General features: G+C 42.0%; 1 protein-coding gene across 1 annotated transcript in view; it reads right to left on the bottom strand.

The window, feature by feature from the left end:
* LOC132889575 (inositol polyphosphate-5-phosphatase A-like) overlaps window positions 1-27,485 on the bottom strand; it is a 363,076-nt gene that overhangs the window by 252,180 nt on the left and 83,411 nt on the right. The window contains exon 2 of the mRNA XM_060926225.1: window positions 22,445-22,486. Within this exon, the coding sequence (XP_060782208.1) occupies window positions 22,445-22,486 (42 nt within the window). The remainder of the gene's footprint in view (window positions 1-22,444; window positions 22,487-27,485) is intronic.

The following is a 27,485-nucleotide window of genomic DNA, read 5'->3' as shown; positions in this document are numbered from 1 at the left end:
TGTCACCAATATAGGTAGTTGAATATTAATTAAGTCCTCAATCAAAAACAAAACAAAATCACAGCAACTTTTGGCCAAAAAAGACCCTCATTAAATGTTACCAAAAAAAAAAAAAAAGTGACTTTCAGGGAGGCCTGCAGATGCAAGGAAATGCACTAGAATGCATCTCCGAGCATGAAGAACCCATGAGCTTTCAGGGGCCTAAGGCGGCCCCCGAACCCACAGCCGTTATGCTGGTGCTACTACACTGATATTCTGGTCTAGTTAGAACCCTGAAGGAGTGAATACTATCTGACCATGAAGAGTTAATGAAATACGTACAGGAGATAATTCTCACGCTGTAAAGTCGGACTGGATAATGTTACAAGAGGAGGACCACAGAATAAAAACATATGAACAGTCAAAAACATTGCCAGTGTTGGCCATTAGACTGCTCGAGATGCCAATGCTAGCTAGGTAAAGATGCTAGCGATTGCTTTCAGACTGGTTAAGATGATCTGTTAGGCCAAGCATCAGCAAAATAGTGTGAAGTGAGGAAAGTGAAAGAACATCTCTATGAGCAGAGGCGGTTCAGGAGCAGAACTGTGTTTATTTTTCCTCTCAGTGCAATTTTGTCTCATGCAAAAACACACACACAGATGATTAATGTGTGTGAGGACACGGAGCTACTTGATCCAAAGTAAACAGAAAGGGTTTTCCATATTATCTAAACTAGACTGAACACACCACCACATTTGCAGTGATGATCACTTCCATAACTGCACCCTTCTCAGTCTGCCTCCTCCGCTCCTGATTTCTTTGTTTACACATATCCATGTGTGTGAGCTTAGGAATAACTATCATTTGGTGCCCCTAGAGACAAAAGACTTCTGAAAATCTGATTCAACAAACACAAACATAAGCAGAGAGACAAGAGATAAGGAGAGATAAGGAAAGATGCAGACTGTATTTAAATTCAATTCAAAAGGATAATTACAGGGAAGTTTCTCTCTCTCTCGTTATGACTGTTCAATATACACGTTCCTTAATAAAAACATCCAATATTAAGATTTCATGGACTGCCTGGTATCTATAGAAATCAAACGCCTCATTCAAATGCAGGAAAGTAACAATGGACCATGGCACTCTATTGGGAGGGGGTTGGGATGCATTACTCGTAGGCTACTTATTAAAGTAGCTACTTAAAAGTTGGTTATCTATTATGAAGAACGTCACACCCATTACGATGGGCCACAAAGCCATTCGTGAAATTTGACTCATTGCATTACAGCAGACCATCAAATAATTATCATACAGATAGTTAAATTAGACAGGCAATCGTATAATTCATTAACAATGCACTGAAGTTTATCAGAGTAACAACTTGTCTGATGTAGTGGGACATCATAAACAGCAACGTACTTAAAAAAAACAAAACCTTACTCCATTAAGAGCACAATATACAGTAAACATATCTGGCTTTTCACACAGTACAAGTGCAATTAAGGTCTCAATTCAAAGACTGTCCCAAAATACAACCTCAATTCCATAAATTTGGGACACATTAAAACTGCATGGCTCTGTAGTGAGAGAGTCTGGGTGCTAAACTGGCCTGCCTGCAGTCCAGACCTGTCTCCCACTGAAAACATTTGGTGAATTATGAAGTGCAACATACGACAAAGGAGACCCCTGAAATTGTACTTCAGGCAAGAATGGGATAACATTTCTCTCTCAAAACTACAGCAATTGATCTCAATTCCCAAACGTTTACAGAGCGCTGTTAAAAGTAGAGGTGATGCGACATGGTGGTAAACATGACGCTGTCCCAACTTTTCTGAAACGTGTTACTGATCTCAAATTCAAAATGAGCACATATTTTTCAAAAAACAATAAAACTTCAGTTTCAATGTCTGATATATTGTCTTTGTGCAAATTTTCAATGAAATATAGGGTTTCCAAAGATTTGCAAATAGTCGTTCTGTTTTCCATTTACGTTTTACACAGAGTCCCAAATTTATGGAATTGGGGTTGTAATTAATTCAATTGTGTATAAAATTTGAGAAGAAATAATTGTAGCAGTTGTAAATAAGTGACTACCTACAAATGTTTTTAATTTAGAAGCTACATCATTGTGTATTTCAACGCATTTCATGAGCCTGTATGAAAATGCATTGGGTTCCTCAAAAGTCCACGGCACATTTCACTTTGCATCACGGCACACCATTTGAGAATCACTGATCTAAATGCCTTGAAAAGGGGCATAATCGGAGTATTTGCATACCCTGAGGTGGAATTATTACATGGCGTAAGCAATAATTTCAGGGAGACTGACAAGTTCAGAACCGAAATGCTTGAAATGAAGGGCTGGAGAACAAGCGTTCTAATGAAATAATCACTGAGTATCAACACAGAAATGACAGACACATTGCCCGAACACAAGTTCATCTTATAACCAAACTATCTGCTTTATGTAAGAAGCACCAACTAGCAATCATTATGCAGTGTTTCCCCCAAGTTTAATTTTTTTTTGGGGGGGTGGGGCCTGCTGGATGAGGATGGTCACCTGCAGGACCCCTCCCCACAGCATTTGGACCTGAAAACAGTTAAAGGAGTCATATTCAAGTCTTCACATTTATTTTAGAAAAATAATTAGAACAATTTTTTACAACCGAACCGCACTCCTAGCCTCCCCAAGACCCTCAGGGGAACTGAAGTAATTTTTAAGCTTGCTTTATTTCTTAATTAACGTGTTATTCAATCACGTTCTGGGTTTAGTAACCTTGTATCGTGATTCGTACTGGCAACTAATTGCAATTAAATATTATACTTATCGGCCTATTCGGTTTTTAGCCATGCTGAATTTAGTTCGTTTGGTCCACGGCAGGCGTCGCTTATGGGCAATTCCATGTAAATGTCAACCTCACCATGCAAAAATAAAGCAACATGTAATACATCAAAACCACTCCCAGAGATATCACCTAGGCCTGTATTTTACAGATGTGAATAAGTTGAAACAATTTGTCACAAGAATTGTTCCCTTCGCCTTCAGTCTTTCTTTCTTATAATGTAAAACCCAAGCTAAAATCAACTTTGATCATGTACAATTCTATATTATTGTCACAAGCCACAGAAATGTATGCTAAAATCCACAAAACAGCAAAACAATAGCCATCCTAAATATTATTTAAGAACTTTGATAGTTTTAGCTGATATTTAGAGAGTTTTTCAAAGGGTTATGGTGGTTAAATTGCTGATTTTCTAAACATATGCCATGTCTATTTCAGACGCGTCACATCCATAACGGAATTTCGTCACATCCATAACGCTGACTTTTCCTTCCGAAACTCTGCATGAAATACAAAATATTTTAAACAAAGATTTTTTAATATTCACCTTGGACCCCTCTATCAAACGGATATCTCCATTTCGACATTAGGTTTACAATTTCACAGAGTTTGATAAAAATGTACAGTCACCCAAGAAAAGTGATACTTTTTCTGTCACATCCATAACGCATCTTTTATTGGCACTTTCTGGCATGCCCTAGATGTACTATGGGAATTGTTCTTGTTCTATCACTTCTCCAGTATGGTACAGCCTTAAAATATGCAACACCTGTTTAAATACTGGGAGACAATAAAACATGCACTGGGTCATTTGTTGCCATTTTGAGTTCAAGTGTCACGTCCATAACGCTGGAATTGCTTTTATCCACGCGATCTTCACGAGACTTGTGCGAGACTTCAAAACGTCAAGTGTCAGCACCGCCATTTTAAAAACTGTTTTCCCAAACTAAATATTGCACAAAAACGAGTTTAAATGACAATTACCGCCTACTTTTTTTCAAACTTTCCTGATTGCTATCAAAAACAAAACTACCGGCTTGATTACATCAGCATTCGAAAGAGGGCGGCGCGTCTTTTGACAACGTTGGCAGATGTTGGTCACTTTCTCTGTGTCCGAAATCGCTCCCTACTCACTATACAGGGCACTATATAGTGAGGTTGCCATTTTGTAGTGCTGTCCGAAACCTTAGTGAGCATTATTACACCCTATATAGTGCACTCAAAGTATCCCGCAATGCATCATGAAAAGCAGTATACAATGATGGTCACTAACCAAAGCAGGATATCCCATCATGCATTGTGGTCGCGCTGAAAGAAATCAAATCAAAAGTCTCAAATTTGAGTTAATAAAAGGCAGCGGCAAAGAAGAAAGTATTCAGCCTTGATTTAAAAGAACTGAAAGATGCAGGTACTTTGCATTGATTAAATATGGGAAATGCGCCCAGTATAATATGCATTTATCACAAAAACACATGCCTGGATTTATTATTTTGAAAACCCACCAGCCAACTGATCTGGTACATTTTAATTGTGCGACAGTAATGACGTAAATACCAGTGTGACAGACTAGTGTCCGAAAGTGTTTTTTCATTTTACCAATGAGCTCACTATACAGTCCTCTATATAGTTTGTTGTTTTATCCGTTCAACAAACTATATAGAGGACTATATAGTAATTCCCTATATAGGGAGTAGTGAACGAGTGAGCGATTTCAGACACAGGGTTTCATTTCCGCTGTACATTTTACTTCCGTCCTACGATGTCTCGCACAGGTCTCAATGAATCTCGTTTACGGCCATTGCTTTGACATATGGACTGATGTATTCATCTCATTATCTCTAGCCACTTTATCCTGTTCTACAGGGTCGCAGGCGAGCTGGAGCCTATCCCAGCTGACTATGGGTGAAAGGCGGGGTACACCCTGGACAAGTCGCCAGGTCATCACAGGGCTGACACATAGACACAGACAACCATTCACACCCACATTCACACCTACGGTCAATTTAGAGTCACCAGTTAACCTAACCTGCATGTCTTTGGACTGTGGAGGAAACCGGAGCACCCGGAGGAAACCCACGCGGACACTGGGAGAACATGCAAACTCCGCACAGAAAGGCCCTCGCCGGCCACGGGGCTCAAACCCGGACCTTCTTGCTGTGAGGCGACAGCGCTAACCACTACACCACCGTGCCACCCCTGGACTGATATATTACAACCCCGATTCCAAAAAAGTTGGGACAAAATACAAAATTGTAAATAAAAAACGGAATGCAATAATTTACAAATCTCAAAAACTGACATTGTATTCACAATAGAACATAGACAACGTATCAAATGTCGAAAGTGAGACATTTTGAAATTTCATGACAGCAACACATCTCAAAAAAGTTGGGACAGGAGCAATAAGAGGCTGGAAAAGTTAAAGGTACAAAAAAGGAACAGCTGGAGGACCAAATTGCAACTCATTAGGCCAATAGGCAATAGGTCATTAACATGACTGGGTATAAAAAGAGCATCTTGGAGTGGCAGCGGCTCTCAGAAGTAAAGATGGGAAGAGGATCACCAATCCCCCTAATTCTGCGCCGACAAATAGTGGAGCAATATCAGAAAGGAGTTCGACAGTGTAAAATTGCAAAGAGTTTGAACATATCATCTACAGTACATATCATCAAAAGATTCAGAGAATCTGGAAGAATCTCTGTGCATAAGGGTCAAGGCCAGAAAACCATACTGGGTGCCCGTGATCTTCGGGCCCTTAGATGGCACTGCATCACATACAGGCATGCTTCTGTATTGGAAATCACAAAATGGGCTCAGGAATATTTCCAGAGAACATTATCTGTGAACACAATTCACCGTGCCATCCACCGTTGCCAGCTAAAACTCTATAGTTCAAAGAAGCAGCCGTATCTAAACATGATCCAGAAGCGCAGACGTCTTCTCTGGGCCAAGGCTCATTTAAAATGGACTGTGGCAAAGTGGAAAACTGTTCTGTGGGCAGACGAATCAAAATTTGAAGTTCTTTATGGAAATCAGGGATACCGTGTCATTCGGACTAAAGAGGAGAAGGACGACCCGAGTTGTTATCAGCACTCAGTTCAGAAGCCTGCATCTCTGATGGTATGGGGTTGCATTAGTGCATGTGGCATGGGCAGCTTGCACATCTGGAAAGACACCATCAATGCTGAAAGGTATATCCAGGTTCTAGAGCAACATATGCTCCCACCCAGACGACGTCTCTTTCAGGGAAGACCTTGCATTTTCCAACATGACAATGCCAAACCACATACTGCAGGGGTGTCCAAACTGATCCATAAAGGGCCGTGTGGCTGCAGGTTTTCATTCCAGCCATGCAGCAGCACACCTGATTTGGCTTATTCAATCAACTGACACACCCACCCTTTAATCAAGGGTGGGTGTGGCTGCAAGTATTTGACTGTGTGAAGACAGTTCAGTTGATTGAATGAGCCAAGTCAGGTGTGCTGCTGCATGGCTGGAATGAAAACCTGCAGCCACACGGCCCTTTATGGATCAGTTTGGACACCCCTGACATACTGCATCAATTACAGCACCATGGCTGCATAGAAGAAGGGTCCGGGTACTGAACTGGCCAGCCTGCAGTTCAGATCTTTCACCCATAGAAAACATTTGGCGCATCATAAAACGGAAGATACGACAAAAAAGACCTAAGACAGTTGAGCAACTAGAATCCTACATTAGACAAGAATGGGTTAACATTCCTATCCCTAAACTTGAGCAACTTGTCTCCTCAGTCCCCAGACGTTTACAGACTGTTGTAAAGAGAAAAGGGGATGTCTCACAGTGGTAAACATGGCCTTGTCCCAACTTTGAGATGTGTTGTTGTCGTCATGAAATTTAAAATCACCTATTTTTTCTCTTTAAATGATACATTTTCTCAGTTTAAACATTTGCTATGTCATCTATGTTCTATTCTGAATAAAATATGGAATTTTGAAACTTCCACATCATTGCATTCCGTTTTTATTTACAATTTGTACTTTGTCCCAACTTTTTTGGAATCGGGGTTGTACATAGCATATTTTAAACACTCATAACTTGCTATAGCAGTGACAAAATAGCTATCACAAATGCATTCCTATATTTAATAAAAATGAGATAAATAGAATTTTGATTTAAAAATTTGCCTTCAGTTCCCCTTTAAAATGTGTTTTTTTTTTTTGTTTTTTGTTTTTTTTTTTTTTTGGGGGGGGGGGGGGGGGGGGGGGGGCGTTTATAATGGTAGGAAAGCACTTGTGTCACAGTAATGGAGTCCTTGTCTGAAGATTCAGCAGGGTTTTGACCGCCTCGCCATGCTTTAAATAGGTCAAACCGGCACACCACTTCTAGTGTTAAGATCCCATTTACAAGCATTTTGTATGTTGTAGACTTTATCTACATGGATCTACTCTTGTAGTCAAATGAATGTCTTGCTACAGACTGGAATCTGGTTGGTGTACGTCACACAATATTCAAACCAGCTCATAATGCTTTACATTCAGCTCCATGGCGGCGCACACAGTTGCAGCAGCTCTGTGTCTTTGCGGTCAGTGCCATGTATGGCTGTTTTTGTATGTGACATTTATTGTTTTGTGCATGTTCTGTCGGACGAATAACATCTAAAGCCGGCATGATCTCCTCAAGATCGGACTTTGTTATGAACGATGCGCAACATGAGAGTTCCTCCACACACATACACAAGATTCCGGTGCAGTTAGCGAGGAGCCCCGGCTCTCCATGGATTACCATCCCAGTAGGGAGGAGGCGCAGGTGGCGTAAAGAGAGGAGGCAAAAAGCGAGGCTGCAAGGCTGGCGGGCTAGTCAGGCTACGGAGGCAGCCATTCAAACCACCAATTCCCAGCCTATTTCTCACTAATGCCAGATCCCTCGCAAACAAAATGGATAAATTGAGGCTACAGACTGCAGCGAACAACACCGTGAAGGATTTGAGCATTCCGCTCATCACAGAGACCTGGCTTCACCAATCCATTTCGGATTCTGCCATTGAGCTAGCAGGCTACACCACACAGCGCCATGACAGAACAGCAGACTCTGGTAAGAGCAGAGGAGGGGGGCTCTGTGTGTACGTGAACAACAGCTGGTGTACCAACACAGTGATTGTAGACAGTCACTGCTCTCCACAGTTAGAATATCTGACTGTTAAATGCAGGCCCTTTTATCTCCCAAGGGAGTTCACGGTGGTCTTGATAACGCCTGTTTACATACCACCGGATGCTAATGCTCGCTCAGCTATCAGACTTTTGCATGGAAAAATCAACAAGCAGAATACGTATCCTGACGCCGTGAATACAACAGCAGGGGATTTTAATCATGCGGACTTAAAGGCAGCACTCCCAAAATTCCATCAGCATGTTAAGTGTGCTACAAGGGGAGATAACACCCTGGACAAGGTTTACTCTAACATCAAACCAGGCTACAAGGCCAGACCACTACCACACCTGGGCCAGTCCGACCACCGGTTGTTGCTTTTAATCCCCGCATATGCCTCCCTCAGGAACACTGCTCCTGCTATCACTAAGACTGTTGCCACATGGCCGGAGGGTACCTCCCAGCAGCTGCAGGATTGCTTCGAGAGGACCAACTTGGGGGGGGGGGGGGGGGGGGTCCTTTGAACATCAGGACCTAGAGGTGTTCACAGACAGTGTCCTATGCTATATTAAGAACTGTATAGACACGGTCACGGTGGACAAATGCATCCGGGTCTACCCCAATCAGAAGCCCTGGATGACACGGGAGGTCCAGCAGCTGCTAAAAGAGAGGAACACCGCCTGGTGGTCTGGCAACAAAGACCTCTACAGCACAGCTCGAACCAACTTAAAGAGGGCCATCAGAGAGGCCAAGGCAGACTACAGGAGGAGGACAGAGGACCATCTGAGCAGTAACAGCAGGCAGGTGTGGCAGGGAGTCCAGCATCTGACCAACTACAGGACCAACTTTGGAGCTGCTGAAGGTGACCCCGCACCGGCAGAGGAGCTGAATACCTTCTTTGCCCACTTCGAGGTCACAGCACCACAGTCGATACCGCTACACCATACGGCATACAGCAGCATAAATCTCACAATTGAAGAGCATGAAGTGAGGCACGCGCTGCAGGCCGTCAACCCGAGGAAGGTGGCTGGTCCTGATGGCATCCCGGGACGCGTGCTGAAGGACTGTGCAGATCAGCTGGCTGGAATCTTCACAAAGATCTTCAACCAATCCCTGGCACAGTCCACTGTCCTACCCTGCCTTAAATCCTCAATTATAGTCCCCCTGCCCAAGAAACCTCACATTTCTAGCCTCAATGAATACCAACCAGTGGCACTCACCCCAGTCGTGATGAAGTACTTTGAAAAACTGGTCTGTAGTCACATCACAGCAGCCCTGCCCCACAGCCTTGACCCCCACCAGTTTGCCGACAGAGCGAATCGATCCACGGAGGACGCCATAGCACTCCATACTGCACTATTACACCTGGAGCAGCAGGGGAGCTATGTGCAGATGCTCTTTGTGGATTATAGCTCTGCATTCAACACCATCCTCCCTCACAAGCTAGTGGTCAAACTGGGGGACCTGGGGCTTCCACACACTATCTGCATGTGGATCAATAGCTTCCCCTCTGATTGCAGACAGAGGGTTAGAGTGGGCCACTACACATCCACGGCCCTAAGCCTCAGTACCGGCTCCCCCCAGGGCTGTGTGCTTAGTCCCTTGCTCTACTCTCTCTACACACACGACTGCTCCCCTGTCCATCACAGCAACACCATGGTTAAGTTTGCAGAGGACACCACAGCGGTGGGGCTTATCCCGGGGGGGGGGGTAGTGTGCCTACAGAGATGAGGTGGAGCAGCTGTCAATGTGGTGTAGAGCCAACAACCTGCTCCTCAACACCTCAAAGACCAAAGAACTCATCATATGGCCCTTTTCCACTACCCTTTTTCAGCGCACTTCAGCTCGCTTCAGCCTGACACGGCTCGCGTTTCGACTATCTAAGAACAGCACGACTCAGCTCGCTTCAGCCCTGCTCAGCCCCTAAAACTCGCACGGTTTTGGAGTGGGGCTGAAGCGAGCCAAACCGAGCTGAGTGAGGCTAGGGGCCTGAGGAGACACTCCCCTGTGCACTGATTGGTGAGGAGGAGTGTCCTCACACGCCCACACACGCCCCGCGAGCACGCTGGGATCTGTAAACACCGTAAACCCGGAAGAAGGAGAATTACGAGAATTATGAAGCCTTATGCGCCTCGCCTCATCTATACGCTCTTGCCAGTATCTGTTGGCGTTGTCGGTGACAACAAGCCACAGCACCAAGACCAGCAACACTAACGACTCCATGTCCTCCATGTTTATTGTTTACTCTCCGGGTCGTGAGACTACCGCTTAAAAGATCACTGATGTCACTGTTTGCGCCGCCTAATGACATCACCTGTCGTCCACCCACTTTCGCTAACTCCACCCAATGTGTCCACCCACTTCCAGCCAGCACGGTTCAGCGCGGTTGTAGTCGAAATGCAATGTCAACAGCCCCACTCAGCTCGACTCAGCCCAACTCAGCACGGCACAGCTCAGCCCAACTCAGCCGCGTTGGTAGTGGAAAAGCGGCAATAGACTTCAGGAGAAAGAAAACAGAGGTACCATCACTAATCATCAATGGGGACTGTGTGGAGAGGGTGGCAGACTTCCGATTCCTGGGAGTTCACTTCAAGGAGAGCCCATCCTGGAGCATGAACACCTGAGTTGCTGAAAAAGGCCCTGCAGAGACTGTATTTCCTGAGAATACTCAGGAGGAACAACATCACACAAAGACTGCTGGTATCCTTCTACCGTGCCTCCATTGAGAGCATACTAACATACTGCATGCGTGTATGGTACACCAGCTGCACAGCGGCGCAGAGGAAAGCGCTCCAGAGGGTCATCAACATCGCCCAAAAGATCGTTGGCTGCCCTCTTCCCACACTGGAGGAACTACACAGTTCTCGTTGTCTCAGAAAAGCACAGAACATTATAAAAGACACCTACCATCCCGGTCACTCCCTGTTTGAATTGCTGCCTTCAGGCAGACGGTACAGATCAATACACACAAGGACAAATAGACTTGGACACAGTTTTTATCCAACTGCAATAATAACCCTCAATGCTGCTAAATAATGTGCAATACAAAACCTGACTGTAAAACAGGCCGATGTAATGACAAAGTATGCATGTCTGCAGATGTATGTTCATATGGTTACTGTCTGTCCATACTGTACTGTCTCTTTTTTTGATGACTGGGTATGTTTTCTATGTATTCTTTTTAACTTAAATTATATTTTAGAGACTCAATGAATGAGGCACTGACTGGAGAGCACTTTAAATTTCGTTGTACTTGTGACAATGACAATAAAGACCTATTCTATTCTGTATCGTCCCCATTTACAGAAGAAGTTGCTAGCTTCGACAGTTAAAGTAGTGGGCATTTTAATAGTAACAGTATCCCTACGGACTACGGTTCTTGGAGACACGGGTGTGTTTACAGTGGTTAAAGGTAGACCGCCTTTCAGATTTTTCAAGTGCAGGTCATAGACAGAATTTTCCCTGACACCCAATTATTTTTGTTTAGTGCAGGGGTTCTCAACCTTTTGCAACCTGGGCCCCACCAAAGCTGGTTCATTGCAGTTGGGGGCCCCTCTTCTCGCCCCGCCCCCATCCCCCCCCCAAACACACTCACCCGCAGTGACGCCACCCGACCTACAGCACCTTATATCGACCGATAGATAGATAGATAGATAGATAGATAGATAGATAGATAGATAGCCAGCCCTGGGCTAGATTATTATTATTATTATTATTATTATCATTATTATTATTATTATTAGTAGTAGTAGTAGTAGCAGCAGTAGTAGCATTATCCATTCCATAGAAATACATAGGCCTATTATCATTATTAGGCTATTGTTATAATTGGCAGTAGCACCACATTTCTAATCTGCTTTCGGGCATTATTATAATTATAATTATTATTATTATGGCCTATTATCATTACTAAGCTGTTGGCAGTAGTGACTTATGTTCTTTCAGGCATTATTATTATTATTATTAGGCCTATTATTATTATTATTATTATTATTATTGCTGTTGTTGGTTGTTGATATTATTATTATTATTATTATTATTATTATGCTATTATTATTAATAGGCATCATTATTATTATTATTATTATTATTATTATTAGTGTTTTTATTAGGTATTTTATTAGGCTTATCATTAGCTGGCTATTGATATCATTGGGAATTGGGACCAGGCGTGAATTTAGGTTTTACTTTTTACTGTGCCTTTGTGATCTGCATTTGCGTTAATGCGAGACCTGAGCCTGCTTTGCCTTACAAAGATCCTCGATTCTTGGCGAAATGTTTGACAAGCACAGTCTCAAGTCATCCTCAATTTGCGCACGATTGCGATATTTCGTTTTGAGCGCAGTCATTTTTGAAAATCCTGCCTCACACAAGTAGGTCGATGCGAATGGGATGAGCAGTTTCAAGGCTACGTCACACAGTTGCGGGTACTCCTGCATCAATGCTGCCCAGAATGTCGAAAGAGGGCATGAGGTGAAGACTGCCTTAAGTCTACTGTCACTCTTCAGCTCAATAAGCTGTTCCTGCATGTCAACTGGAAGTTCGTCAGCAGTACACACAAATGGATCTCGAACCCACGCAAAAGAGCGATAATCCTCTGTGAAGTATGCCGCAAACTGTTTTCTCATTACCGACAGGTGCTCTGACGCTGCTTGAAAGACAGATGAGAAATCGTGGGAAGTGCCTGCATTACTGATAAAGTCTGCAAGGCTTGGGAACATATCACAGTTCCCCCGACTGATGCGGCCACACACACAAGATTTTATGATAGATTGATGATAGATTTTATAATAGTATTGATTTGTATGTAATAGTCCAATGTCCTGCATTTTGACATGGGTAAATGTGTTGCATCTGCTTAGCAACTATAGCCTGTTAGCCCCAGATTTTTTTTTTCCTCCATACATGAAGCCTACTCGCGACCCCCCTGGAGTACCTCCGCGCCCCACCGGGGGGGCGCGCCCCCCCGGTTGAGAACCACTGGTTTAGTGGACTGAAAGCTACTGAATTCGAATCATAGACTTCCAATTTTATTAGGTTTTTTCCCCTAATAGAACAATTGGCCCTAAATTCTCTGCTATTTTTTCTTGCTTCACCATGACCCAATTCAAGATACTGCATCATGCATCACGTGGTGGGCTTTCCCCGTTTGCGCAAGGCATTGTAGGATACAAATTTGAAACAGGAGAGAAAAATGGCAGACGTGAGTGTACGAATGAAACCTGAAAGACTGACTACAGTAGCGGAAAGCTAGAAGAAAAGAAGTTATGTTGCAAAGGAAAGGAAACGCAGGACCAAACTAACACGTATTGGCGGTCAGCGAGCACCTCGGTGTGATCAGCTGTTCGTTTAGCGACAGAATGATGTCTGTCAGTGCACGGTCGAGGTAAACCTGTAGATGGCAGGAATGCAACACTGTGGATGCCAGCTGCTGTAAAACCCAAAAGAAGAAGGTGGTAAACCTGTGCATGTGCACACGGACTTCCTCTGTCTGCTTGACTGCACGAAGCGAGCGATTTCATGCACATTTGCTATGGAATCCCCTCAAATTAAATAACTTCCCATCCACAGAATGGTCTGATATATTGTGAGATATTACAGAAATAAACATACATCACAATCACCAAATCTCAGTGTGAGCTAAATTTCACAGATTTTATGAACTTGAAAGGCCGTCTAGCTTTAAGAAAGCCTGCCATCTTGTAAACCTGACCAAGAACCACTTTCTTTAACTGGAAAAGGCTGTGAGAGTAATACTGAAACCAACCAATCACAAATTTGTCCCTGAGTCTACTGAATGTCATGTTTATTTCCCATTAAACTGCTTTAAATAAAAATCTTAATGAACTTTTAAAGAAAAAAAAAATGCCATGAACTAGTTTTCAATCCAGTGACCACACCTTCCTCTCAAAAGCTAGGTGAATCATAACATTCAAAGCTTTATTTTCCCATCAGAAACTGATAGGCACTCCATGGGCTGGAGGCGAAGCATCTCAGACTGAGGTGGGGTTTACATTAGACCGTATCAGCGGATCATCAGATTAACATTTTTAAAACCATTAGCGTGCACACAGCAACGCCAATACACGATTCGCGTGCACACAGCAACGCCAATACACGGATACGCTCGGCTCCGCAGGCATCCTGCGCTCCAAATCACTCCGCCCTGAACAGCGAGTGCCCTCTGGAGGGTGCGCATTCCGGCCCTGCGCAGCTCACAGAGCGCGCGAGTGAAGCGCATGAGCAGTGATTCGGGACTGAGCCGCTGTGTGTGTGATCTCAGTGCATATCGGGTATGCGCGTCACTTACCACTTGCAAGTGGAAGGATGGCAAGCCTAAAGACAATCATAACTACACAATGGGCAGTATTTGCATCAGTATTTGCAGTATTTTCATACTTTTATACTCTTTAATGAAAGGTGGTACAAGGCGGAAGTCCGCGCCGTTTTTCAGCAGTCGCGTCACATGACCAACGCCAGCGAATCAGGAAGGTGGATGTCACAGTGACGTTGTCCAATGATGACACCAGCTAGAGCTCAGCACAGCGTATCCACGTATTCTCAGTGTTTACACAGCACCGGACCAGACACGATCTGGATTGAATACGTGGACCCTGGCGGATTCCCGTTTCCCGGCGTTTCCAGGCGTTTTAATGTAAACGGACAGTGCATCCGCGAAGAAAACGAGACAGATACGGTCTAATGTAAACTTGGCCTGAGACTGCATTTACACAAAGAACCTGCCAGGAGACCATGAACATCCTACTATCATAATCTGAGGCCTCTTGATGTGGTCCAGCACTGAAATATTGTAATCTGGTCATTAGCACAGCATCCATCATACTGTCTAGAGCTTCATTTTGAAATTGGAAGCAGACAACAGGAGCTCTGTCAGGAGTGAAATTACTTTTCCTGACCTTTCCTCTGATTCGCAGCTGGATTTGCGCACGTCTGTGAAAAAGGTGCGAAAACAAACCCACAGCCTGCCATAAAACATGGATCTGCTTTAACAGTCAAGCTCCTCACCTACAACCGAACGAGCTTTGAAATCAGTTTGTGTTAGCCTATTAATTAAAAATAGCCTATTAATTTAAAATAAAAACATTTGTACTACCTCCATTTGCTTCTCTTTTCTTCAGCTTTCAGCAGTCTGTAAAAATAGAGCTCTGATTTCTTGTTAAATCTATTTCTACAATCAATCGCACAACTCGTTCCCATTTTAGAGCAGTTTCTTGTGTGTTTTTGCAGCATTAGAGCTGTGTCACTTCCATCTAGGGTGAAGTCACATGCATTCCCATTACTGCATGTTATTGTGCTCTCTGCTGTCTAAACTATGCAATTACAGCCAGGAAAAACTAAACACGACCTGATGATAATCATGGTTTCTGTTTTTTTTTTATTTTTTATTTCAATTACTGAAATAGTCATAAATATCTATCACAATTTATCATCATCATATGATACATCGTTACATGCCTACACATCATATCTGGCATTATTCTGTCCACATCCACTCATCTCAGTATATAATTGGATTTATTCTATCCACATTTCACTGGATATGAGTAATCGTGTGCTCTGATTGGCTACTTTACTGCTAGGATATCAGCTCATATACTGTGAGTAGAGAAAAACAAAATGGCGGCTTTATCAAGTATTTAAAAGAAACAAATGGCTAAAATACACCCCCTCCCCATAGCTCCTGTTCCACACTCCAGCCCAGTCGGTGGCAGTAATGCGCTTTAAAGTAGGTCTGCAAACCACCAAAAAACCCTAAAAAAATAAAATTTAAAAAAAAAAAATTGGCAGAGCACGTTGCTGAACCAACTGAAGACGAAATAAAAACTTTACCCGAAAACACAACCCCAAAAAATAAAAATAAGCAACAAAATATGGAATAAAATGTACTCAATGGTAAGATTGCATCTTTATTTTTCAAGAATTATTATTATAGCATTTTTCACAAATTGCTACTGTGATTTCACTGGTTTGTCTACGTTCTAAGCGGAAATTATTTTGTCAGACATTTTATACAAAAGATTTTATTTACCGAATTTGGAGAAAAAAAAAAAAAAAGCTCAGTTTCTCAAAATCCAGTGAAGGTGGATAGAATAAAACAGTGTTATTCCACTCAATCTTGTCATACATGGCTTACAGCTACGCGCCTCATCGCCCCTCAGCTCATGTACGACTCGATTTCCTGGAACAGCAAATATGCAGAGTAACCAAATCTCTGGTCTATAGAAAAATATGTTTATGGGTGTGTTTCTGTTTTGAAATCCAACAGTGCACAGGGTACTCCAATACACTGATCACAGAAAGTGATTGCATCACCAAGATTCACACTTGAGACCATTATAACACACAGCAGCCCTGAGATAAACGTACTGAACCTGCTGGTCTGAGAGTTCAGTGTCCTGGTAAAAGCATACTGGCTTCTTATTACTGCGAATCAGAATTGTGCTGTCCTTACGATTGGTATTGAGGAGTTTTATATTTGTCAACAAGATGTCTACCACCTTCACGGTTTTTCCACACTCTCTCTCTCTATCTCATACCATCTCGCTCTCGCATGCTATTTTTCAGTTCATATGCACAGAAACCACCATTACACCTCTCCCATCTCTCATACTTAATACTCAAAACACAAGATTATAAAGCCAATTTGAATGACTATAGTAAGTCATCACAGCATGCCTTAGTAATATAAGGCAGACCAAAATAAAAATCTGAAGAAAAATCCATTTTGTTGGCAGCATGCATGAAAATGCATTGATTCGGTCACATGGTATTGTGCCATGTAGCAAATTTACTACGGTATCAAAAAAAAAATCATTTCAGAAAATAACAGTATTGCAAAAACCACTGAATAGGACACAGGATTACTAAATTAAATTCAGCTTCTGCAATGGTCCTCTCTTTTAGACCATTCGGTTTTGGAGTGTGGGTTTTTAAGGATATTGCTTTGCACCCAATTAGTCAAGTTCAACAAGCTGTGGCTATTTTTTTTTTGCTTTTTAAGCCAGTCAATGTGATCAGCGATCAGCTTTAAGTGCAAAAATCAGTTTACGGAGAGTGGAAACAAATTTCAGTGTGTTTGATATGTAAATAATGTGGTGACTGAGGTTACCGACTATAAACGTATTGCCTTTCATAATATGCAAATGCACTGCTGCAGAAATCACCTGCATCATTACGGAGCTTGGCACTTTGTAGGATAAACCACACTCCTGCAGGCACAGCCCTCTATCCAGTTTGGCTTATTCCTGGAGCAGGAATAGTTCATGTGATGTCTGAACAATAAAACTTTTGATGTTTATTATTTCATCAGTTTCTCACCTCATCTCATTAACTCTAGCCGCTTTATCCTGTTCTACAGGGTCGCAGGCAAGCTGGAGCCTATCCCAGCTGACTACGGGCGAAAGGCGGGGTACACCCTGGACAAGTCGCCAGGTCATCACAGGGCTGACACATAGACACAGACAACCATTCACACTCACATTCACACCTACGCTCAATTTAGAGTCACCAGTTAACCTAACCTGCATGTCTTTGAACTGTGGGGGAAACCGGAGCACCCGGAGGAAACCCACACGGACACGGGGAGAACATGCAAACTCCACACAGAAAGGCCCTCGCCGGCCACGGGGCTCGAACCCAGGACCTTCTTGCTGTGAGGCGACAGTGCTAACCACTACACCACCGTGCCGCCTTTATCAGTTTGTATGAATATTTATTTTACTTCATTGGGACCGAACCAATACTGTTATTCTACCATGCCAGGTACCGTACCGAACCAGCCCTAATCTACACCATCTTTTTCTTCAGGTGCGCTTTGCAGAGATGCAGTCAGTCAAGGTCAATGCTGGACTGAGAAAGGAAAAAGGACAGCAGCTGCACCCGTGACATTCTCCTAGATCATCATGAGCCTAATTTTGCGTGTTTACAGTGTTGGAACTTGGCTTTCAAGCAGCTAAATGGCCCATCTTTCAGCGAGTAATACAAACAATGTTATATAAAAACATGCTAATGCTGAAGCTCAGTACATTACAATACAAAACAAAACAAAAAAAAGGATGACCGCAACTGCACTTGTGAACACCCTCATAAATCAGTAAGCTGAATTTTGCATGTTTACAGAGTTGGACCTTGACTTTCAAGCAGCTGAAAGTCCGAGTGCGTTTGAAAGTGATCTCAGAACCGCGAACTCTAGTTGAACACTAGTTGTAGGTTCTGGAGGGAGAGTATTATGTACGTGGGAGGAACAAAAAAATAATAATTCAAAATTTTCAATTCCACCTATTCGAGGCCTAATTATGCCAATATCTGAAAAAAAGGTTGCGTAACACGCCTTCAAACAAATAAAATACTTAAAGCATACACACAGAGCCATGGCCTCATTTTTTGTTTATAAATGCCTTGAGACCTCAAGAATGGCACAGGAACAGTTTTAAGCATTAACAATAAATCTAATATAGTAATTTTTAAGATCAGTGATTCATATAGGTAGCGGTCTGAGTGAATGACCTTGATGTCACAACAGGAAGTCTATCGGTCTCATCGCCATTTCCACTATACTAAAACACCGAGCTGACTGCAACTCCGATCCTCCATTTTGAGCCAATTTATCGCCATGCCACATAGATGCGTTGCTGGCGGGTACAGCAACACGACAGAAGGTGGATTTACGTTGCATTCATGGCCCAAGAATGTTCAAACTGCAAAGAGTTGGACGCGTTTTGTGAGAGGTTCATGGGCACATTGGGCGCCTACGAAGTGGTCTCTCCTCTGCTCTGCACATTTTACTGAAGACTCGTACGAAACCTCTGATCTGTTGAGGAGCGTTGGCTATAAGCCCGTATTGAAAGAGGGTGCAGTACCAACAATTAAAGGAAACAACAAGAAGAGGAAAGCAAGTTCAGTTGCATCAGTTCTCCCGGAGTGTGAGCCAAGGGTTGTTGCTAAATTCCGGGACGGAACGGGACATATCGCTCAGGCAGTGACCTCCCCGCGGTTGTTGCTAAAACTGGTGACTTCCCGTCCCGGGTTTTAGTAATTGCCTGAGCCGAGCAGTAATGGCGGAGTACTCAGTATGGAGAAAATGGAGAATGAGTGGACCAGCTGTCTGATTTCTCCGCTGGATATGCTTGCCTCAGCAGCAATATCTTGCCCTTACATGGAAGAAGCAAATTAATGGAGAACTGAAAGTCAGACTGTTTCAAAACAATCGGCCACAAGATCGGCCTTCAAGAATCAAGAACACAGACGGGTAAGACGCGACGCATTTGTTTACCTGCATTTAGATTAATACATGTAACTTGTATTGTGTGTTTAAGTTACCAGTATAAGATTATTTAATTTTTTAATTAATATTTTTAATTAATTTTAATTAATATTTAATAATTAATTGCTTCAGAATGTGATTGTCTCAGTTCATCTGATTATTTAATTAGCCTTTTACGTTTTATCAGTGAAAATGCATGCATGTACATGTATGTTGCATAAGTTATAACACCCATCCTGTTTTAATGAGAGTCAACCCACAATCAATGAAGTCAAATCAGTCTTAGTTGAGCAAGTCGGTAACGGGATTTCTTACTTTCACCATAAATTTTTATTTATATGATTTTGGTCTATAGCTGTAAAAGGCCTCGGCCTTCGTGCACTCAGGGCTGGCCGGCTCAGCTCGAATGCCAACTTTGTGGTCGATTTTAACTCTCAAAAATATTTTTTCATTCCTATTTACCGTATGCAGCATACAAGAGTCAAGGATGGAGATACTATCCACTCAGAAATTTATTTAAAAATAAAGGTTCTGCGTATCTGCTTTAAAGCTATTAAAGTGCCATTCCACCATTGGATGTATTCTTTGGCATAAAATACAATATATTTTATGACAACATGACTAGACAGAGAAATCTTTTAGCTTCAAAATGATATATCAAACAATTTTTTGACAACGACAAGTATATTAATTTTGCGACCAAAGTCACCGACCCTTTTAATTTCCGCGCGGTAGTGAAACGTGATGTCATCGGCAGGTTCCCCTTCTTGTGTACCACGTGTCGATCTATTTTTAGACCACGAAATCCCCAAAGTGAGAGAGTCATTTCTCCTCGTATATGGGGGCCAAAAAAATTGCGAAAAATTTTGAGTTAATCTTTCAGTTAGCTAGATTTATTGGTATTAGCTAGATTTATTGGTATTATTTTTATCGCGTTCTATCCGCCATTGCTGATAATATGTGCCACGTCACACGGTACACAAGAAGGGGAACCTGCTGATGACATCACGTGCGGAAATTAAAAGGGTAGGTGACTTTGGTCGCAAAATTAATATACTTGTCGTTGTCAAAAAATTGTGTTTGATATCATTTTGAAGCTAAAAGATTTCTCTGTCTAGTCATGTCATAAAATATATTGTATTTTATGCCAAAGAATACATCCAATGGTGGAATGGCACTTTAACTTCTCATTTCTGTCAAACTTAAATTTTTTTTTTTTTTTGGAAACAAGACATCCTTATTTACTGTCATACCGTATTTTCTGGACTATAAGCCGCTACTTTTTTCCTAGGTTTTGAACCATGCGGCTTATACAAAGGTGCGGCTATTCTGTGGATTTTTCTTCCACCGCTAGGGGCGCTCTAACCGGAAGTAGAATCAAAAATAAGATAGACGAAAAATCAATGCAAAGAAGAATTAGCAGATCTTTAGCAGATAGAACACGCACGACAAATTACTAACTGGTAATTATTTTCAAATCCAGCGAAGATGATTCAAGTGACTTGTGGTTTCAAACACAGGAGAAATGAAGGTAAATAAATATCGGTTATTTTCTCTTGGTTCTGTTCCGTTTTAATCAGCAAAGTTGCTGCCGTGTTAAAAGGCACTGTTCGGAAAGAATCTGTTCAGGTACATACATGTACATTTACAGTACAAAATCGTTCTGTACATGCAGTAAATATCTAATTTTTCAACATAGATATCTGCGGCTTATAGCCCGGTGCGGCTTGTATAACTTTTTTTAAATTTTTTTTTTAAAAATAGAGCGGATGCGGCTTATATACAGGTGCGCTCTATAGTCCAGAAAATACGGTATTTACAAATCCCTATCATTTGAACAATTATATTTGGCTCTGTTAGAAGCAAAACATAAATCATCATCATGCAAGGGCACATGGACTCATGGCATCAGAATGGAGGAATTTTAAAGTTGAAAGATGTGACACGCAGCGCTTGATCACCCAGCCAGTCAGGTCACGGTACAGAGACCGAGTCAAAACAATAAAACAAAACCAAAATGGAGGAAGATTGTCAGAGGGAAATTGAGATTTATTAGCGAGTGAAAATAAGGAGCTTTAGGACAATGTCAAATTGGAGATGGTGCAATGCAATGCTGAACACTTTCCAAATCACAGCTGACTAAAAGTTTATTTCTATTCATTTATAGAAAAGTTGTTTATTCCCTCCGCCAACTGTGCTGGAAGAGGTTAGGTTTTCGTTGGTTTGTTTGCTGTTCTCAACCTAACTCAAAAAGTAGTGAACAAGTTCTGATGAAATTTTAAGGAAAGGTGGGCCATGGACCAAGGAGGAACTGATGAGATTTTGATGCAAATCCGGATATGCATGTGGATTTTTTTTTTGCCTGTTCCTAGCGTAACTCAAAGTAGTGAACAGATTTTGATCAAATTTGGTGTACAGCTTTAGTAATATCTTAGGTTCAAGTGATTTTATTTTGATGTTATGTGGCTTGGTGGAGATACGCACTTCACTGAGTGCCCTAGTTATTTTAATTTGGTGGTAGTTGTGCTGGTATAAGAATAATATGCATAGTCACTGGTTAGAATAAAAACAAGGCACAACTCCGTTGGATGATAAGGAGTCATGTGAGGCTGGTTTTTCACGTCAGCACAAAAATCCTCTTCAAGCAGCAGTTAGAAAAACACAATTGTACTTTTGTTTTAACAAACAGATTATTTTCATCAGATTGTCCTGCTACACTCGTACACAACTCTCTTGCAACCAACTTCCCCCAACAGGCAATGGAAAAAGCTGTGGTTTTCTCAAACGCTTGCTACCAGATCAAAGGCAGTGTATGTGCGTGTGTGGGAGAGAGAGTGAGAGAGAGAACCTGCAAAAACAACGACACTAAAGCAGCTGTCAGTGCGATCAGACAGCAGAGACAATTACAGCTGCACTGTGATACACAGGGAGGGGGAAAGAAAAGGGGGGGAAAAAAAAAACCTCATGTGTGACCTTCAAAAGCCTTGCTTTCTTCGAAGTATTTGGGGTCTTCCTCTCAGGTCAATACGACAACGACCACTACGAGGTTAGCACGACAATGTGTGATAGCACACGTGGGGACAGCTCGACTCCGATCAGCTCAGTCTACACGGCTGCAGGTCATGGCCTTGTTCCAATCCTCTGTTTAGTGGCTTACAGGTGCTCGGCTCCTTATAAAGGCAAATAGAAGAGAAACGTGGGTGCTTACCTGATAGAACTCCCGCAGCCATGTCTTCTGAAGGTTTTCAGGCTGGAAGGGGACAGGAAAGGGGGGGGGGGGGGGGGGACAAAAAAAAAAATAATGAGACACTGAAATGAATGTCAAGCAGAAAGCAGTTTCTTCGCAGTGCTCTTTCTGATCTGGGATATTTTATATTATACCACACACTGCGGGAGGTTTCAAGTCAAGTAGCAGATCACGGTCAACCATGTAGATCATATTTTCCTTCAAACTGAATAACTCTCCATGTCCAGCATGAAAGTACAGTCAAGGTTAATGGAGCTTGGTTATGGAGAGATATGTACTGATCATATACTTGTTAGGAGTGTGTGTGTGTGGTGTGTAAAACTACACGACACCTCATTCACTGGCTGTTGTCTTGTTTCCCTGAAAGCTTGCCGATTACGCTGTATCTCGGACTATTCATTTCGTACAGTAGTTACATTCCGATATTTAATTGACTGAGGGGAAATGGCTCCACTCGCCCACATCAATCAGAATAAATACCAAATGCATGCTAATAGCAGACCACGTTGCATTTAAAGCGGATGCGTTTTCCATTAATGACTACACTCGTTTACAAAGGCAGCGTCTCAACCCCTTTTGACAATGACGCACCGAAGAGTCGTGAGAAAACGCCACTGGAGATCAAGGGTTTGACAACTCCGCCACAAGAAGTGAAGCAGTTGTGCAGTGTTGAACTGTGGATATTTCAGGTCAACTGTGAGTCAGGTTTTACAGTCGACTCAGCTAATCAAGATGGCTGTTTGAGCTCATAAAACAGTTAAATGCAAATTAAACTATAGAATCAGTCCAAAGTTTGGACACACCTTCGAATTCAGTGCTTTTTCTTTATTTTTATTAAGTAAGTCACTTCATGTCTTAAAGTAATGATGGCTGTCGTTTCTCTTTACTTAGTTGAGCGGTTCTTGACATAATATGGATTACTACAGTATTATTTACTATTTGAGCTCAAACACATTAAGACGAACAGAAATTGCACTAATTAGCTTCCGACGAGGCACACTTGTTAATTGAAGAGCATTCCAGGTGACGACCTCATGAAGCTGGTTAAGATAATGCCAATAGTGTACAAAGTGTCATCGAGGTAAACGCTGAATACTCTGAAGAACATAAAATATGAAACTTAACAGGTTTTTGTTTACCAGATAATTCCATACATGTTCCATTTCATAGTTTTCATTTCTGCAGTATTATTGTACAATGTAGAAAATAGTCAAAAAGACAGAAAAACCTATGAATGAGGAGGGGTGTACAAACTTTTGACTGGTACTGTATGTACATAGCCTTTAATTCGTTTATAGAGTGGCAAAGGTGAACGCTGACAATTGGCTACAATATAATATTGTACGGCATTTCATCCCATATTATGAGTGGCGTTTTATTTTTTTAAAATGCTAAATTGTAAATTCATAAGTTTAAGTCGCAAAAACTGGACACTGGATTTTTAAAAAAGTCTGCGTTAATAAAGTGGTAGCTCAGTGGCTAAGACGACACTGGATGACCGATTGGAAGCTTGCGAGTTCAAATCCTACCACCAAGGTGCTTAACTCTCAACTGCTCAGATGAATAATACCCTGTCCACACTAGGGATTTTGTACCGATACGATACTACTTTCGTACCGCAACACCTGTCCACACTAGCAACTATACCGGTACTGTAGCGGTATAACTGTATCGGTACGAAACCCACAAATGTATGGGTTTCGTACCGGTACAGTATCGGTACTGTAGCGCTTCGCTGTAGTGTGGACAGATGAAGCGGCTCTGTATCGATACAAATATAATGCGCATGCGCAAAGTCACACACCTCAATCGATGTCTTCGCTGAATAAAATAGTGAACGGAGATTCGTTTGTTTCTTTCTCAACTGCCTCGCGTGTTTTATACGAGTCGACTGAATAAATGACCACCAGAAATACAGACTGTACATTGACAACAAAAAGCGCATATGCGTTGTTTTATCCGCCATATTCTCAGAAGGAAGTTACTCGGTAACCACGGAAACATTTCGCGCACGCGCATTTCAACTACCGTGAAAGAAAACCGCAAACATTTCTCGCTAGTGTGGACAGATGCACCAAACTGTACCGGTATACTTTGTATCAATACAGTTCTACCACTTTCGTACTGGTATAAGTGTGAACACAGCATAAACGAGATAAATGTGAGGTCACCAAGACATGAACAGTTGATAAGGATGTCTGCCAAATACCGTAAATGGAATACAGTAGGCAGAAAAAAAAAATTGAGTACAATACATTTTTTGATATATTCCTTGTACAGCTTGGCTGCCTGATGTCCACATGGCTGACATTTTCACAGCTGATCAAAGTTTTGTTTTATTTTTATCAAATTTTTGAGCATATATTCTCGCGTCTCTGATGTTAACTTGGAAAAGCTCCTCCATAAAACGCATAATGACTGGCAGGTCTGGTGATCTAATAAAAACAGGGTAAACATCGCTGTATATCACGGTGGTGTAAGATTGTGCAAATCAAATAAATCATCATATCATATTATATGGACACGAGCGTTTACTAGGAAATACGCCACTCATTTTTCATACGAGCTGCATCCGGGATATGGAGAACCCAAAACCGTGACAAATCTCTATATGTCACTCACGAGGAAATCGATGAATTGTTTTGATAAATTTAGGCACTTTTTGCTTGTGAATCTGTCTGTATAATAAAAATTCATTAATTAAAAAAAATTAAAAATAAATAAAAATAAAAATCACACGTTGGCTTGAAGATACGAAGTTTCTCTTCTCATGTTGAAAAACTCACATTTTTCATACAAAATACGTCGCGGATCTGAGTGACGTTTTCCGACATTTCACTCCGATGACATCACTACACGTTGTCAAAATGGCGAAAAGATTCTACATTAAAGTTCTTTTGATCAACTTGTGTATTTGTGTGTGTGTGTGTGTGTGTGTGTGTGTGTGTGTGTGTGTGTGTGTCCTATATAATAAAAAGAACATTACACAGTGGTGTCACTACTTGAAGATAAACATCTCTTCGCACCACCGTGTAATATCCTCTACATATTGCACAAGGTAGTATGATTTTTTTTTTAAACAGAAAATGTCCAAAAGCATATTTTTCAGTTTGTCTTTTATAAACTGACTTCTACACACAAAAAAAAAAAAAACCTTGTTTCTCTGTGTAAACTGTGAAATGTCTTAGTCACACCACAGAGGTGTTTCAGCATGTCCTATTACTACAAAATTATAAAACTTTGTATTTTAACCCACTCAAAAGCAAACCTGTACTCTTAGCAGCTGTGGCCTAATCCTCCTCCAGCTTAGCAAGTCTTAAAAATAGCACAAAATCTGTTTCTTTACTCAGTTCTGTACTCTGGGTCGATCCAGAGAACAATTCCCAGGAGCAAAAGAACTGCAATTTGAGTAGTAAATATGGAGAAAGAGGGGAAGATTAACAGAAGGGAGAACACGATTCCCAAGGGTGCCGAACAAGCCCCCCTTTCTCTCTCTCTCTCTCACACACACACACGAATTGAACAGCTATATAAGGACATGAAAACTCAACCCTGTCATTAGTCAGGGTCAGAAAGACAGAGTGAGAGTTAAAATTGGGGACACTAAATATGGACAGTAAGACTGCAAACACATGGCACTTGTGTTCCACCTGTACATCTGTGCTACTGGTTTGTGTTTGTGTGTCAGGGAGAAAAGAACCTGGATGCCCGTCTGTCTGTTCTCAATAAACATCTCGACACGAAATGAATAAATGTTATGGAGCTGATTATTTTCGAAGCCTCTTCCCAGCACCATGAACGCGTGTTTCAGAATTACGCAGAACAAGCTGAGCCCTTGTCCAAAGTTTTCCCCAAACACTGTACAAACAACCGGCCGCCCACTCACACTAAACTAACCAAAGCTACAACAACTTTCACTTCTTTCCAAGATGTGGGTCTCAAACTGGATCTGGTCTGTACTTACCAGCCCACAGGGTTTTCAAATAATCATAAAATAAAATATATATATATACATATGCTGCGCGAGCTGTCTGATCAGACTGAATAGGAAATTCTTGCTGTTTGCCAAGACATTTTTCAGCATGACAGAAATGTTAAACTTCGTTCAGCAACTCAGCCGTCAGAACTTATGCCTCGACAAGTTTGACGATCAACAATTAGACAGGTACAAGGGACAAATATGAAAATCCTATCTTCTGTATTTTCCGTTTAATTATTTAAGGTCGGAGGTGCATGCGATACTTTCACATCTTCACAAAATGACAAGGTACAGACATCCGAAAGCAAGCCGTCTGTCACATGGTACTCTCTAACATCTTCAGAGTCGATTCGACATGGATGCAAACGACGCGCCTTTTGGCGGATGCCGCCTTTTTCACGGCTGTCTGGGGGACTTGTGTGAATCGTGCAGATCCGAGGAGTTTTTTTTTGTTTTTTGTTTTTTTTTTTGGGGGGGGGGGGGGGGGGGGGGGGGCGCGTTGGAGTGTCTGATTATAATTTCATCCAAGTAAATTCTGTATTAAAATTACTAAATAAGCAAATGCCGTTACAGTCCACGAAACATAGGAAGTATGAGAAGAAAACAGTAAATCAGAAAGCTGCGCACGTAAAGCCAGTTGGCTGCGCGCCATTATCTGCTGCTGGCTGCACTTCACTGCACGCGCAAGGATTTCCATCAGTCCAACGTAAGTTACGCAAGTTACGTAATTGGCTTTTAGTGTTGCACCAATACCGATACCAGTATCGGGCGGGGCCCTGATCTGGCACTAAAATGGTGGTATCGGTATTGGCGAGTAGCAAGAAATAGGGCGCCGATACCATTTACCGATGCTAGTATGACACTTGAACGCAGCCTTCTCTCTCCCGACACTCACTACACTCTGTGTTGTGTGATCACACGTGATCACTGTGCATGCCTGCCAAGCACGCCAAGCAGCTATTGCTATTGACCTGCTCCAGACCAATGAGAGCGGGCCAATAGCCGCTCTTAACCAATACAGGG

This window comes from Neoarius graeffei, chromosome 7 (genome assembly GCF_027579695.1).
Source record: "Neoarius graeffei isolate fNeoGra1 chromosome 7, fNeoGra1.pri, whole genome shotgun sequence".
In the NCBI taxonomy this organism is placed as follows: domain Eukaryota; kingdom Metazoa; phylum Chordata; class Actinopteri; order Siluriformes; family Ariidae; genus Neoarius; species Neoarius graeffei.
This window is presented reverse-complemented; position numbering and strand designations above follow the sequence as displayed.